The following is a 14,816-nucleotide window of genomic DNA, read 5'->3' as shown; positions in this document are numbered from 1 at the left end:
GCTTTCTACTTTTCTAATTTTGTTTCCTTCCTTCCTTGTCTATCCACTCCAGTTTCCATCCCCCTGCTACTCTAGTTTAAACCCTCCCCCACAGTATTCGCAAATGCCCTTGAGTTTCTTAATTCTAGTCCTGCTGAGGTGCACACTCTCCAGATTGGAATCTGCCATCTTTCTCAGAAATGGCCCCAAGAAGCTGAGCCACTGTCATTGCAATGGACTTGGCTCTTGCTACTTTCTCTTGAGAAACCCTCTCCCCAGCAATATTCAAAATAGAAAATCTGTTAGAGGTGGCCTTGGGGCATTCCTGCATTATTTGCCTGGTGCTTTTACACTGCTTGGGAGTCATTCATTCCCTTTCAGCCTGTGTCCTCTTTAGCTGCAATGTGACCATCTCACTATGTACAATGCACAAAGGTCTCAATGCGTACTCCACTGCTGCTGCTTCAGGGCTGAAGCTTGGATGTCCAGAATCTGCAATCAGAAACTTCTTGCACACATGGTCACAGAATGACTCTCAATTCCATTTTCACACATATACCATCTATCTCTTTCCATTTACTTCATCTAGTTCAAAGTCTATTTAATAAGTTCCAGGGACCCTACCTCATGCACTCTCTATAAACTTTTTTTTTAGAAACTATTTTTACTGTAAACCTGGGCAGTAGAAATTCTCACCTGTCTTGTTACAAAAGTTGTTACTCAGTCCACACTTGGCACTTGGTCCCAATGAACTTGAGTTGACCATGCAGTGTAACTCTTGAATATTTTTGAACTCTCCCCTCTTGTGCAAGTATTCAACTCCTGGTGTGTTTAAGGCTGTTTTCCAGTGACACCTTATGTCTAATTTTCTATGTTTTAAAAAAAGTCTCAAACCTGAAAATCTGTGTGCTGATCCTAATTTCATCCTGGGATTCTGCCTTGATCTCATTCTTCAGAGACTCCTTTAACAGACAGCTCCCCTCTCTCTGGTAGAGCAAGAACAATTCCAATTACCTCCAAGGAGACGAGTTCTGATTCTGTTTGTCTCAGGATCCTCTCCATACCCACTCCTTGTCATGTTAAAATCCTTATGTTGCTGTTTCATCAGTGACATCATTGTAGTAGAGCAAATGTAATATTGTGAAGAAACCTTTTAAAGTAGCTGAACCACTTATGGCTATTTAATCTTTTGAATGTTGTATTAAAGGTGATGGCACATAAATGTGAATACTTTTTTAACCAGATCTGAAGAGGTTATGCAGAGTTTAAAATCAGTGATCAAGAAAAATTATGCTATCCTTGTACTTGAACAAATCAATGTGGCGCAAGTTTCACCATGTCTTTGGACATGTTGTTTACCACATGTAATTATTTTTCCCCTGTCAACTACATCAGTCGTAAAGCAATTGACACTGATAAGTGAAAAATCTTTTGTGTAAGATTTTCCTGCAAAGGTTGTTTGAATTTGTTGATCTAAACTATTGCTTTGATCCAGCAGAGTTTATGTATCTGTGGAGCCTTGACACACACGTTCTAAATTGTGATGTAGCATTATGCTGTTCCCCACTGGATTGTCACAGCTAGAGCTTACCATTGGATTTAACAAGTCTTGCCTCATGCAAATTCATTCATTGAGCTTAAGGAAGGATGAAATGACTAAGATTGCAACTCCTTGCTGAAATTATCAAAGCTGAAATGGGGGCAATGGATTTTCTTTTTAAGAAATGAGTGTGAAGGAACTGCCAGAACTTATTCCCTTAGCTGTTTATCTTCATAATGTTTACTTTAAAGTGTTCATATTCATACTACCCGTGAATGGTCTCCACATAAGCTCAGATAAAACTGCATGCAGAATAATTTCATCCTTCATGCAACATAGTGTTATTACTATGACCTCTATCAGCTTATCCCAATGCCTTATCTGGTTTAAAGGACAGTTGTTGCATCAGGAACTGTTGCAGCCAGTTCTGCACTTCAGTCTGATCTAGCACTTATCATCAAGACATGTGTTAATTGCCAACCTCTGCTTCCATGCCAAATAAATGTTTAGCACACCATAGTTCATCGTTGCTGTCAGAGTTCTGTTTTTCTGTTGTACATGCATAAAGCGTGATTTCCCCCTTAAAATTGGAGTCCAGTCATAGAGCTGTTTTAACATGATTCCAGTTTCAAATGGAATGAATGAATGTCAAACTGACTTTTCTTTCTTCTTCCTCTACATGTTTCTATTAAATTTAAGTGATTCTTTTGCTTCATACTTCTGAATATTGGCGAATGAGATAGAGTAAACAGAAAATGCTTAGAATTGATAAACTATCAATTTATGGAAAGCTTTCGAGCAACCAGACTATTGACAATAATTTTTAAGTTAAAATTTAAGGACAGTTAAAACACTGGATGTTTCGCTTTACAATAATCACTTTTCATTTTTTCCCTGCTATTTTGTGAATCCATCCTGAAACCTATCCTGCTACACATTTAAGAATACCCATCGTAGAATAGTACTTCATTTTGGTTCTTCTATAAGTGCATGATAATTGCCATTGTTAGGAGATTGCTAAATGGAGCAAAATAGATTTATACAAATTAATATTTACCCATGTTTTTAAGAAAGTGTTAATTAATTCTGTTGGAATTACTTAGTGGGTTGTGTGCACTATATTTATTTTCCACTTAACGTCTTGGTGATTAATGTTCACTAATTTCCTTTGTATGACATTTAATTGTCAAGGTTTTAATATTTGTGACTTCACTAAATACTTTATGCATTAGTGCATAAAGATTGTGATGTTTTATGGAATCTTTAAACAGGAATCACCAGATATTTTAGCTCTTGAAAATGTTTTTTATTCCAACATGGGTTGGCTTAACTCTCCTTAGATGCATTTCCCCTTCCCTTTTGTTACATTTTTAAATGCATTATGGAAAACTTGACCACCAAATCATTAATTGAGAAGCAGGTTTCAGAATCTAGAACTAAGCCTTCAGTTATTATCCAGTATCAGAAATAGAAACAGTGTGGTGATAGGAGGCAATCGTTATGATCTACATATTTTGTATTTGTGACTCAGAAGTTATGAAAACTTTGAGTTGGCCTGCCTTGAGTCCTTCATTGAAGAGAAATAATGTTTTTGTCAGTAATAGAAATTTTTGTTGTAGGATACTTAAATTTTCTGAATCTACCTACACACCACCTACTTACATATCAGAGATGGAGAAACATGGCAAACAAGGAGATACAATTTTGGTGTCAGGAATGAAGACTGGAAATTCAAAGTTGAAAGGAAAAATACAAGAAGCAATTTACAAGGTAATTTATTATTTATCATTTTATAAATTGCTTCCATTCTTGGAAGTTTTGTGTCTGGTGTGAGAATTGGGCAACCAATGTATTCAGAACTTCCTTTGATACTAAACCATTTTGTCCCAATAATTATCTTTTTTTTTTAATCTAGTTTGTCAACCTTTGTGTCTGTAAAGGCCCGAATTCACATTTTCCAGAGTTAAGTCTGTAACACGTAGCTAATAGCACCATTCTGATGCATATTTTCTTGCATAGTATACCGGATATAACCATTTAATCGCTCATCTTTTGGGAAAGAGTCAGCTTTAAAAACATTGAATTCAGTGCATCTGATTTCGGAGGTTTTTGGTCCCAAAATCTTTATGATCCCAGCTCCTTGGTCTTTCACTAAAACTTAAGCGTGCAACACTGCATGTTTCACTTTACAATAATCACTTTTAATCTCAGTGATGGTGAAAGTACTGTTAGGTCTATAAGTTTTTGTGGCAATAAAAGAAATTGCTGAAAACCCTCAGCAGGTTTGGCAGTATCAGTGGAGAGAAAGCAGAGTTAACATTTCAGGTCCAGTGACACATAGAAACCATAGAAGTAATACAGCACAGAAAAGGGCTATTTGGCCTATTTTGTCCATGCTGATCGAAGGATCCACCTTTTTAATCCTATTTTCCTGCGCACAGTCCAGTGCACAACAGCATACAACACCTAAGGTGCATATCCAGGTATTTTATGCTAGAGTTTAGGGTCAGACATTTTGTTCCTCATGTCCCCTGTACTCCTTCTGCCACTTAGCCTGAATCTATGACCCTATTTCTTTTTTTAACAACTCTCTACAAAAAGAATATCTAATCACGATTTTGTATGTATCGATCATGTCACCCCTCAGCATTCTCTGTTCCAAAGAAAACGTCTCTTCAATCTCTCCTCTGTCCTCCAATTCTCCAGCCCAATTCTAATTAATCTGCACACTATCCAGAGCGATTTCACCCTTCCTGTAATGTAGTGACCAGAGTTCACACAGTACTGCAGTTCTGGCCTCACCAATAACTTGTACAGTTTCATCATTGTATCCCTATTTTTGTATTCTGTACCTCTGCCAATGAAGGAGAGCATGCCATGTGCCAAATTTACAACCTTATCTACTAGTACTGTTACCTTTTAGGGATCTTTGTACTTGCAAATAAAGATTTTCCACTTTATCTACCCCTCTCAGTATATTCCTGTTTATTGTGTATTCCGGTAGTTTCAGTTACATCACACTGTAAACTTTTGCTATAAATTCTGTGTCCTCTAATCTTAAACTCCACAACCACCTGATAGGCAGGTAGGAAAAGTCCGGACAAGTCATGGGGACAGTGCTGAGCTGGAAGTTTAGAACTAGGGTGAGGTGGGGGAAGGGGAAATGAGGAAGCTGTTGAAGTCCACATTGATGCCCTGGGGTTGAAGTGTTCCGAGGCGGAAGATGAGGCGTTCTTCCTCCAGGCGTCTGGTGGTGAGGGAGTAGCGGTGAAGGAGGCCCAGGACCTGCATGTCCTTGGCAGAGTGGGAGGGGGAGTTGAAATGTTGGGCCATGGGGCGGTGTGGTTGATTTGGTATGGGTGTCCCGGAGATGTTCCCTAAAGCGCTCTGCTGGGAGGCGCCCAGTCTCCCCAATGTAGACGAGACCGCATTGTGAGCAATGGATACAATAAATTATATTAGTGGATGTGCAAGTAAAACGTTGATGGATGTGGAAGGCTCCTTTAGGGCTTTGGATTGAGGTGAGGGAGGAGGTGTGGGCGCAGGTTTTACAGTTCCTGTGGTGGCAGGGGAAAGTGCCAGGATTGGAGGGTGGGTTATAGGGGGGTGTGGACCTGACCAGGTAGTCACGGAGGGAACAGTCTTTGCGGAAGGCGGAAAGGGGTGGGGAGGGAAATATATTCCTGGTGGTGGGGTCTGTTTGGAGGTGGCGGAAATGTCGGCGGATGATTTGGTTTATGCGAAGGTTGGTAGGGTGGAAGGTGAGCACTAGGGGCGTTCTGTCCTTGTTACGGTTGGAGGAGTGGGGTCTGAGGGCGGAGGTGCGGGATGTGGACGAGATGCGTTGGAGGGCATCTTTAACCACGTGGGAAGGGAAATTGTGGTCTCTAAAGAAGGAGGTGTGTTCTGTGGTGGAACTGGTCCTCCTGGGAGAAGATTCAGCAGAGGCGGAGAAATTGGGAATACGGGATGGCATTTTTGCAGGAGGTAGAGTGGGAAGAGGTGTAATCTAGGTAGCTGTGGGAGTCGGTGGGTTTGTAAAAAATGTCAGTGTCAAGTCAGTCGTCAGTAATGGAGATGGAGAGGTCCAGGAAGGGGAGGGAGGTGACAGATGGTCCAGGTAAATTTAAGGTCAGGGTGGAATGTGTTGGTGAAGTTGATGAATCGCTTAACCTCCTCGCGGGAGCACGAGGTGGCGCCGATGCAGTCATCAATGTAGCGGAGGAAGAGGTGGGTAGTGGTGCCGGTGTAATTACGGAAGATCAACTGCTCTCCGCAGCCAACAAAGAGACAGGCATAGCTGGGGCCCCAACGATTGCCCATGACTACCCCTTTGGTCTGGAGGAAGTGGGAGGATTCGAAGGAGAAATTGTTAAGGGTGAGGACCAGTTCGGCCAAACGTATGAGAGTGTCAGTGGAAGGGTACTGTTGGGGACGTCTGGAGAGGAAAAAACGGAGGGCTTGGAGGCCCTGGTCATGGCAGATGGAGATGTAGAGGGATTGGATATCCATGGTGAAGATGAGGTGTTGGGGGCCGGGGAAACGGAAGTCTTGGAGGAGGTGGAGGGCGTGGGTGGTGTCTTGAACGTATGTGGGGAGTTCCTGGACTAGGGGGGATAGGACAGTGCCGAGGTAGGTGGAGATGAGTTCAGTGGGGCAGGAGCATGCTGAAACAATGGGTTGGCCAGGGTGGTCAGGCTTGTTCATATCTGGTAATGCTCCTGGCATGCCCTCTCCTGCGTGCAGTATTAAACCAGGGTTGATATCCTGGCTTAATGGTAATGATTGAGTAGGGGATATGTGGGCCATGAGGTTGCAGATTGTGTGCTGCAGTTCAATTCTATGCTGCTGTTAGCTCACAGTGCCTCATGGCTACCCACTCTTGAGTTGCTAGATCTGTTTGAAGTTGGTTCCTGTTAGCACAGTGATAGTGGCACACAATATATTGGAGGGTATTCTCAATGTGAAGAAGGGACTTTGCCTCCTAAAGATTGTGCAGTGGTCACTCTTACCGAAATTGTCAGGGACTGATGCATTTTTAGCTGACATTGGAAAGGCTGAGGTTAAGTATGTTCATCCCACTTGTTGGTTCCCTCACCAGCTGCTGCAGACCCATTCAAACAGTTATATTCTTTAGGACCTGACCTACTCAATCACTAGTTGTGCTGCTGAGCCACTTTTGGTGGTAGACTTTGAAATCACCCACCCAGACTACATTTTGCTCCCCTACCACCCTCATGCTTCCTCCAAGTTGTCCTCAACATGAAGGAGAACTTACTCAGCAACCAAGGGAGGACAGTGTGTGATAATTAGCAGGAGGCTTCCTTGCCAATGTTTAACCTGAAGCCATGTGACTTGATGGGTACAGAGTTAATGTTGAGGACTCCTTGAGCAACTCCCTCCCAACAGTGGACCACTGTGTCACCACCTGTAGTCCCACCAGCACGACTGACAGGACATATCCAAGGATGGTGTCTGGGACATTGTCAGGTATGATTCCATGAGTATGTCTCTGTCAGGCTGTTGTTTGATGAGTCTGTGAGACAGCTCTCCCAATTTCAGCTCCAGCCTCAAGTCAGTAAGGAAGACTTTGCAGGTCTAACAGAGCTGTCATTGTCTTTCTATTGTCAGGTGGTTTGTCCAATTTCATATCTTTGAGATTTCACAGTGAATGAAACAACTAAATGGCTTGCTCAGCTATTTCAGAGGGCAGTTGAGAGTCAACCACATTGCTTGGGGTTTGGAATCTTATGTAGGCCAGACCAGGTGAGGATGGCAGATCTTAAGTTCAATAAAATAAAGTTCCAATATCTGTCATATTGGAATTGAAATCTGGGTTCCAGAACATTAGCTGAGTTTCTGGATTAATAGTCTAGCAATTATGCTTCTCAGCCATTGCCTCCCCACCTTACTGCTGTTGTTTCCTTAATAATTAATTCTAACAATAGATGTTAGGCTGATCAGCTTACAGTTACCCGCTTCTTAACCTCTCCCCATCTTGAGTAGGGTGTCACATTAGCAATTTTCCAGTCTCCTGATACTTCAACAATTTTTGGAAAAGTGCAACCAGTTCATCCACTATCGCTGTAGTGACCTCCTTTTTAGGACGCATCAGCGCCAGGGGATTTATCTGTCTTTAGCCCTGTTAGTCTTGTCCAGTATTACTGGAATTCCTGTGGCATAGAAGCATACTATTTGGCCCATCAAATACAAACCAACTCTGTGAAAAATATCTCCCCCAGACTTGACCCCCTTACACTATCCCTGTAACCCTGAATTTCCCCTGGCTAATCCACCTGCACATCCCTGGGCACTGTGGGCAAGTTAGCATGGCCTATCCACTCACCCCCCACATCTTCGGACTGTGGGAGGAAACTAGAGCACCTGGCGGAAACCCACCAATGTGCAGTCTCCACCAGACAGACCCCTGAGGCTGGAATTGAACCTGGGTCCATGGCGCTGAGAAAACAGTGCTAACCATTAATCAGCACTTCAGTGATGCTGATGGTACTTTATTCCTCCCCTTTAGTATTAATAGAATGATTAAAGTATCTTCTGTCATAAAATTAGATGCAAGATATCTGTTTAACACCTTTGCCAATTCCTTGTTTCCCAATACTGTCTCCCCAGATCCATTTTCTAGGAATTTATGTTCACTTTGATCTCTCTCTAAAGAAAAGCTCTTATTGTCTGTGTTTATATTCCTCACGAGGTTGCACTCTTGTGGCCCTAAATTCCCCACCAGGCGACATGCCATACGGTTTTGGTTTCCCCATAGATGAGCTAGCCTTGTCCTTCTGGATAATCGAAATCATAAGTTTGGAATATGCTGTCAAAAGAGCTTTGATTTGTTGTTGTATGTTCTGTAAATGGTACAAGCTCATCCAGGCAATTGGAGAGCATTCTATCAAACTCCTGACTTGTCTTGTAGATACTGTATTTGCTTTAGGGAGTCAGCAGATGAGTTGCATTCTATAAATCTCCCATCCCCTGACCATATCTTGTAGCAACAGTGTCCCCATAGCAGTTCACTTTATAAAATGGTAAACCCAGGATGTCAATAGTGGGGGATTCAGCTGTGGTAATGCCATTGAATGTCAAATCAAAGTAGGTAGATTCTTTCATGGGAGATGGTCGTTGCCTAGCACTTGTGCGGTGTGATTGTCACTTACCACTTGTCTGCTCAAGTCTCGATGTTGCCAATTTTGCTGCATTTGGACATTGGCTTTTTCAGTATTTGAGATGTTACAAATTATGCTGAATGTTGTACAATCATTGACAGCCATCCTTGCTTTTGATCTTTATGATGGATGAAGGCCATTGATCAATCAGATCTAAATAGTTGTACCTTGGACACTACCCTGAACAATTCCTGCAACAGTGTCCAGGATGATATATTGTCAGAAGGCTCAAAAATGAACAGAAATTGCTATCACCAGAGAAATTATGTTGCAGATTGCAATTTTTCTGAATGCAGTGAAGTTAAATGCTCAATCTACCTGTGTAGACAAGTTTTCTTTTTGTGATTTTGGAATGTGTAGACTTTTATTTTGCCCAATAATGGAGAAGATCTTTAGTCAGAAAATGAGTTACTGTCATTGGTTTTAAATGAGCACAAAATTGACCTCTTGACATTTGTAGAATTTAAAGCAAATATGAAGAAAAAGTATCTCCATGGTGCAATACTAGATATGAAGAAATTATTTTCAACAGTTTGCTATCATTTAGGGTTCGTTATTTTTCCTTGGAGTAGATTCTTATTGTTGTAAGTTGCTGCAATGGTTATGCATAATTTTCAAAAGGATGTGCTAAAGGTTTGATAAATTATATTTTCACAGCAGTAACTACTTGTGCATTTATGCAATGTAATTCGTGACTTATTTACAAATCCTGTTACTTGGCAAAATATTGCACTTTGATATTTGATAAGTATTTTTAATTATTTTATAAGTAGTTTTAAAACTTTCATTCTGTCATTCCTTTTTTGCAAGAATGTGCCAGCTGCAGAAGTACGGCTACTTATCCTTGAAAATATTATGCTGAATCCAGCTTATGACATTTATTTGATGGTGGGCACTTCTATTCGTTATCGGGTGCAGAAAATAAGACAAGGGAAGATCACAGGTTTGTCTTTTAAACAATGTACTTTTTAAGACCTGAGTAACTGTGAAGGTAAAATCTGCATGCATGAAGACATTTATAGTCTATAACATTCTAGCCATAAGATCACCATTTAAATATAGCTTTCATTAACCAGAACCAAAAGACATGCTTGATTCTTTGTCATCCAAGCTTTTTTAAAAAAAGTACAAGTTAAGGGCAGGCGTAGGCCTTTTAAGTCTTTTCCGCTGTTCAATAATCAGAGCTCATCATCGAGCTCAGTTCCCTAATATCTCTCTCTCCCCCTCTCTCTCTCTCTCTCTCTCTCTCTCTCGCCGTCCTTTTTGGAAAGCATTATAGTTGAGGCCTAGAAATTAGAATGTCTTTAATGAAAAAAATTCTCCTCCTCTCTACTCTTTTATCCTTTTTAAAGTGTGACCTCTGATTCAGGACACACATGCACACAGGTTTCATCCTATGAGAAATGTATACATATCTGAGATTACCCCCTCATTCACGTAAGCTGAAGTGAATATCATCTTAACTGACTCAGTTGTCAGTTCTGCCATCCCAGGAAACAATTTTGGTAAATGAGTGCTGCGCTATAGCCGTGGTGAGAACATCCTTTGTTCAGTAAGGGGACCAGCAGTGCGTGCACTATTCCGGCAGTGGCCTCCCTAATTATAGCAAGACGTTCTTGTTCTTGTACTTTAATCTCTCACTGTGGAGGCCAAAGTACAGTTTGCTGCCTTTACTGCCTGCACGCCTACTTTCAGTGACTGGTGTCCCCTCTCTCAATTTGCAGCCATTCAAATAATAATCTGCCTTCCTTTCTTTGCTATCAAAATGAATAACTTCTCATTTACCTATATTGCACTACTTCTCTGATGCTTACCCATTCACTCAGTCTGTCCAAATCACACTGCAACACCTTTCCATCCTCCTCATGACTGATCCTTTCACTCTGCTTTGTGTCATCTGCAAATTTTGAGATATTACATTTAGTTCCCTCATCTAAATCATTACATATATTGTGAATAGCAGCTATGCCCCACTTATTACTGCCTGCCATTCAGAAAAAGAACCATTTATTTATATTATTTGTTTCCAGTATTCCAGCCTATTTTCTAGCCATTTCAATATACTGCCCCTCCCTCCATTCCCCCTCACCCTCCCCTACCCCAAATTCCATTCACTTTAATTTTATACATTAATCTCTTGTGTGGGACTTTTGCTGTATGCCTTCTGAAAGTCCAAATGGGTGGGCAATGGCTTAGTGTTATTGTCACTAGACCAATAATCCAGAGACCAGGTAATGTTCTGGGGACTTGTGTTTTAAAGCTGCCACAGCAGATAGTGGAATTTGAATTCAATAATAATCTGGAAATAACTGTCTACTGATGACTATGAAATTGTTGCTGATTGTCAGGAAAACCCCATCTGGTTCACTAATTTTCTTTTAAGGAAGGAAACTGCCATACTTACCTAGTCTGGCCTACATGTGACTCCAGACTGTTAACTGCTCTGTGGGCAATTAGGGATGGGCAATAAAAGTTGACAACATTCCCATCCAATGAATTAATTTTTAATAAATACATTTACTGGCTCTCCTGGTCAACTCTACAAGTGAAATCCTGAAGAATTGCAATAAATTTATCAAGCATGATTTCCCTTTGTAAATCTGTGCTGACTGTGTCTGATTCGAGCATTTGTTTTCTAAACACTCAACTACAATATCCCTGATCATGCTAGACTTGCTAGTCTATGATTCTCTGTTTTCTCTTTGCTTTCCTTTTTAAATATTGGGGTTACATTTAGCTACCTTCCAATCAGGAGGAGCTGTTCCTGAGTTTAAAGTATCTTGGAAGATGACCACCAATGCATCCATTATTTCTCGGACGACTTCCTGTGTACAGAGGAATCTCGATTTATGTGGTATTCGATTATCTGAATATCAGATTATCTGGCATGACGAGCTGCACGGTGGCTCAGTGGTTAACACTGCTGCCTCACAGCACCAGGGTCCCAGGTTCGATTCCAGCCATGGGCTATTGTCGGTGTGGAGTTGTACATTCTCCCCGTGTCTGCGTGGGTTTCCTCTGAGTGCTCTGGTTTCCTCCCACAGTCCAAAGATGTGCAGGGCAGGTGGATTGGCCATGCTAAATTGTCCATAGTGTTAGGTGCATTAGTCAGAGGGAAATGGGTCTGGGTGGGTTACTCTTCGGAGGGTCAGTGTGGACTTGGTGGGGCCGAAGGGCCTGTTTCCACACTGTAGGTAATCTACTCCTAATCTAATGTCCCAGTGCTCAGCTAGACTGTTATCAGGTATGTGATTATCCAGAATTTGATAAACTGAATTAAATACTCTCTGTCCGTGTCCTTCGGATAATCTAGGTTCCTCTACTCTGGGATATCAATAATCAGATGCTGGGAATTATCAGCCTTCATTCCTATCAATTTCTTAGTAATACAGATTTCCTTCAGTTTCTCTCTTTCACTAACCCTGTATTCCCAATCGTTTCTGGTATGTTAATTGTATCTTTCATCGTGAAGTCACAAATGGAGTAGAATTTAGCTTGTCAACCATTTCTTTTGTTCCCTGATAGAAATTCCCCCACTTCTGACTGTAAAGGAACTACATTCGTTTTTACGAATCCTTTTCCCTTAACATGCTGATAGAAACCTGTACAGTCAGTTCTTGTGTTGCTGCTTTTGCTTTCTGTATTCCACCTAAACATTTTGTTCTGCAGTAATCAAACTTTGTTTGAGGGAGGATCTTCTGACATTCCCTGAAATTGTCTGAGTTGTTTCGAAAATGTTCCTATTCTCTTGAACTATTCTTGATATTTAAGTTTGAAAATTGGTATTCCAGAGACAATTCATCAATTCTGAAATAGTGTCATAGAGTCATTGAGATGTATAGCACAGAAACAGACCCTTCGATCCAACTCGTCCATGCTGACCAGATAGCCCAACACATTCTAGTCCCAACTGCCAGCAACCAGCACATATCCTTCCAAACCCTTCCTATACATATACTCATCCAGATGCCTTTTAAATGTTGCAATTGTACCAGCCTCCACCACTTCCTCTGGCAGCTCATTCCATACAAGTACCACCCTCTGCGTGATAAAGTTGCCCCTTAGGTCTCTTTTATATCTTTCCCCTCTCGCCCTAAACCTATGCCCTCTAGTTCTGGACTCCCCAACCCCAGGGAAAAGACTTTGCCTATTTACCCGATCCATGCCCCAAACTTTTTCAAGTTTCACAAAATTCTTCTGATAGGAAGGAGACCAGAATTGCACACAATCTTCCAACAGTAGCCTCACCAGTGTCCTGTACTGCCGCAACATGACCTCCCAACTCCTGTACTCAATACTCTGACCGATAAAAGAAAGCATACCAAATGCTTTCTTCACTATCCCATCTACCTGTGACTCCACTTTCAAGGAGCTCTGAACCTGCACTCGAAGGTCTCTTTGTTCAGCAACACTCCCTAGGACCTTACCATTAAGTGTATAAGTCCTGCTAAGATTTGCTTTCCCAAAATGCAACACCTCGCATTTATCTAAATTAAACTCCATCTGCCACTCCTCAGTTCATTGGCCCATCTGATCAAGATCCCGTTGTATTCTGGGGTAACCTTCTTCCCTGTCCTCTACACCTCCAATTTTGGTGTCATGTCAAACTTACTAACTATACCTCTTGTACTCACATCCAAATCATTTACATAAATGATGAAAAGCAGTGGACCCAGAACTGATCCTTGTGGCACTCCACTGGTTACAGACCTCCAATCTGAAAAGCAACCCTCCATCACCATCCTCTGTCTTCTACATTTTCAGCCGGTTCTGTATCCAAATGACCAGTTCTCCCTATATGCCATGAGATCTAACCTTGCTAACCAGTCACTTCTGTAGCTTCCCACAGAGTTCTAGGGTACACCTGATCAGGTCCTGGGGATTTATCCACTTTTATGTGTTTCAGGACATCTAGCACTTCCTCCTCTGTAATGTGGACATTTTTGAAGATGTCTCCCTCTATTTCCCCACATTGAATATCATCCATGTGTTTTTCCATGGTAAACACTGATGCAAAATACTCGTTTAGTATTTCCCCCATCTCCTGCGGCTCCACACAAAGGCAACCTTACTGATCTCCCTAGTTACCTTTTGTCCTTAATGTATTTGTAAAAGCCTTTTGGATTCTCCTTAACTCTAATTGCCAAAGCTATCTCATGTCCCCTTTTTGCCCTCCTGATTTCCCTCTTAAGTATACTCCCACTACCGTTGTACTCTTTTAAGGATTCTCTCGATCTATCTTGTCTATACCTGACATATGCTTGCTGCTTTTTCTTAAGCAAACCCTCAATTTTTTTAGTCATCCAGCATTCCCTACACCTACCAGCCTCTTCTTTCACTGTAACAGGAATGTATTGTCTCTAGATTCTCGTTATCTCCTTTCTGAAGGCTTCCCATTTTCCAGCCGTCCCTTTACCTGCGAACATGTGCCCCCTATCAGCTTTTGAAAGTCCTTGCCTAATACTGTCAAAATTCGCCTTTCTCCAATTTAGAACTTCAACTGATCGATCTGGTCTATTCTTTTCCATAGAATTATGGTCACTGGCTCCAAACTGCTCCACTGTTGACACTTCAGTCACCTGCCCTGCCTTATTTCCCAAGAGTAGGTCAAGTTTTGCACCTTCTCTAGTAGGTACATCCACATACTGAATCAGAAAAGTTTCCTGTACATAACAAGTTCCTCTCCATCGAAACTGTTAACACAATGGCAGTCCCAGAATATGTTTGTAAAGTTAAAATCCCCTACCATCACGAACTTGCTATTGTTACAGATCGCCTTACAAATTTGTTTCTCAATTTTCTGCTGACTATTAGGAGGTCTATAATACAATCCCAATAACGTGATCATCCCTTTCTTATTTCTCAGTTCAACCCAAATAACTTCCTTGGATGTATTTTCGGGAATATCCTCCCTTCGTACAGCTGTAATGCTATCCCTTATCAAAAAAGCCACTCCCCGTCCTCTCTCGCTTCCCTTTCTATCCTTCCTGTAGCATTTATATCCAGGAACATTAAGCTGCCAGTCCTGTCCATCCTTGAGCCACATTTCTATAATTGCTATGATATCCCAGTCCCATGTTCCGAACCATGCCCTGAGTTCATCTGCCTTCCCTGTT

At 41.5% G+C, this 14,816-nt stretch overlaps 1 protein-coding gene across 1 annotated transcript in view; it reads left to right on the top strand.

Annotated features, from left to right (window-relative positions):
* Positions 1-14,816, top strand: part of nup210 (nucleoporin 210) — a 112,543-nt gene that overhangs the window by 22,460 nt on the left and 75,267 nt on the right. The window contains exons 5-6 of the mRNA XM_072582222.1: positions 3,139-3,289; positions 9,511-9,643. Coding sequence (XP_072438323.1) covers positions 3,139-3,289; positions 9,511-9,643 — 284 coding nt within the window. The remainder of the gene's footprint in view (positions 1-3,138; positions 3,290-9,510; positions 9,644-14,816) is intronic.

This window comes from Chiloscyllium punctatum, chromosome 12 (assembly GCF_047496795.1).
Source record: "Chiloscyllium punctatum isolate Juve2018m chromosome 12, sChiPun1.3, whole genome shotgun sequence".
In the NCBI taxonomy this organism is placed as follows: Eukaryota; Metazoa; Chordata; class Chondrichthyes; order Orectolobiformes; family Hemiscylliidae; genus Chiloscyllium; species Chiloscyllium punctatum.
Note: the sequence above shows the minus strand (reverse complement) of the source record. Positions and strands in the feature narration are given on the sequence as shown.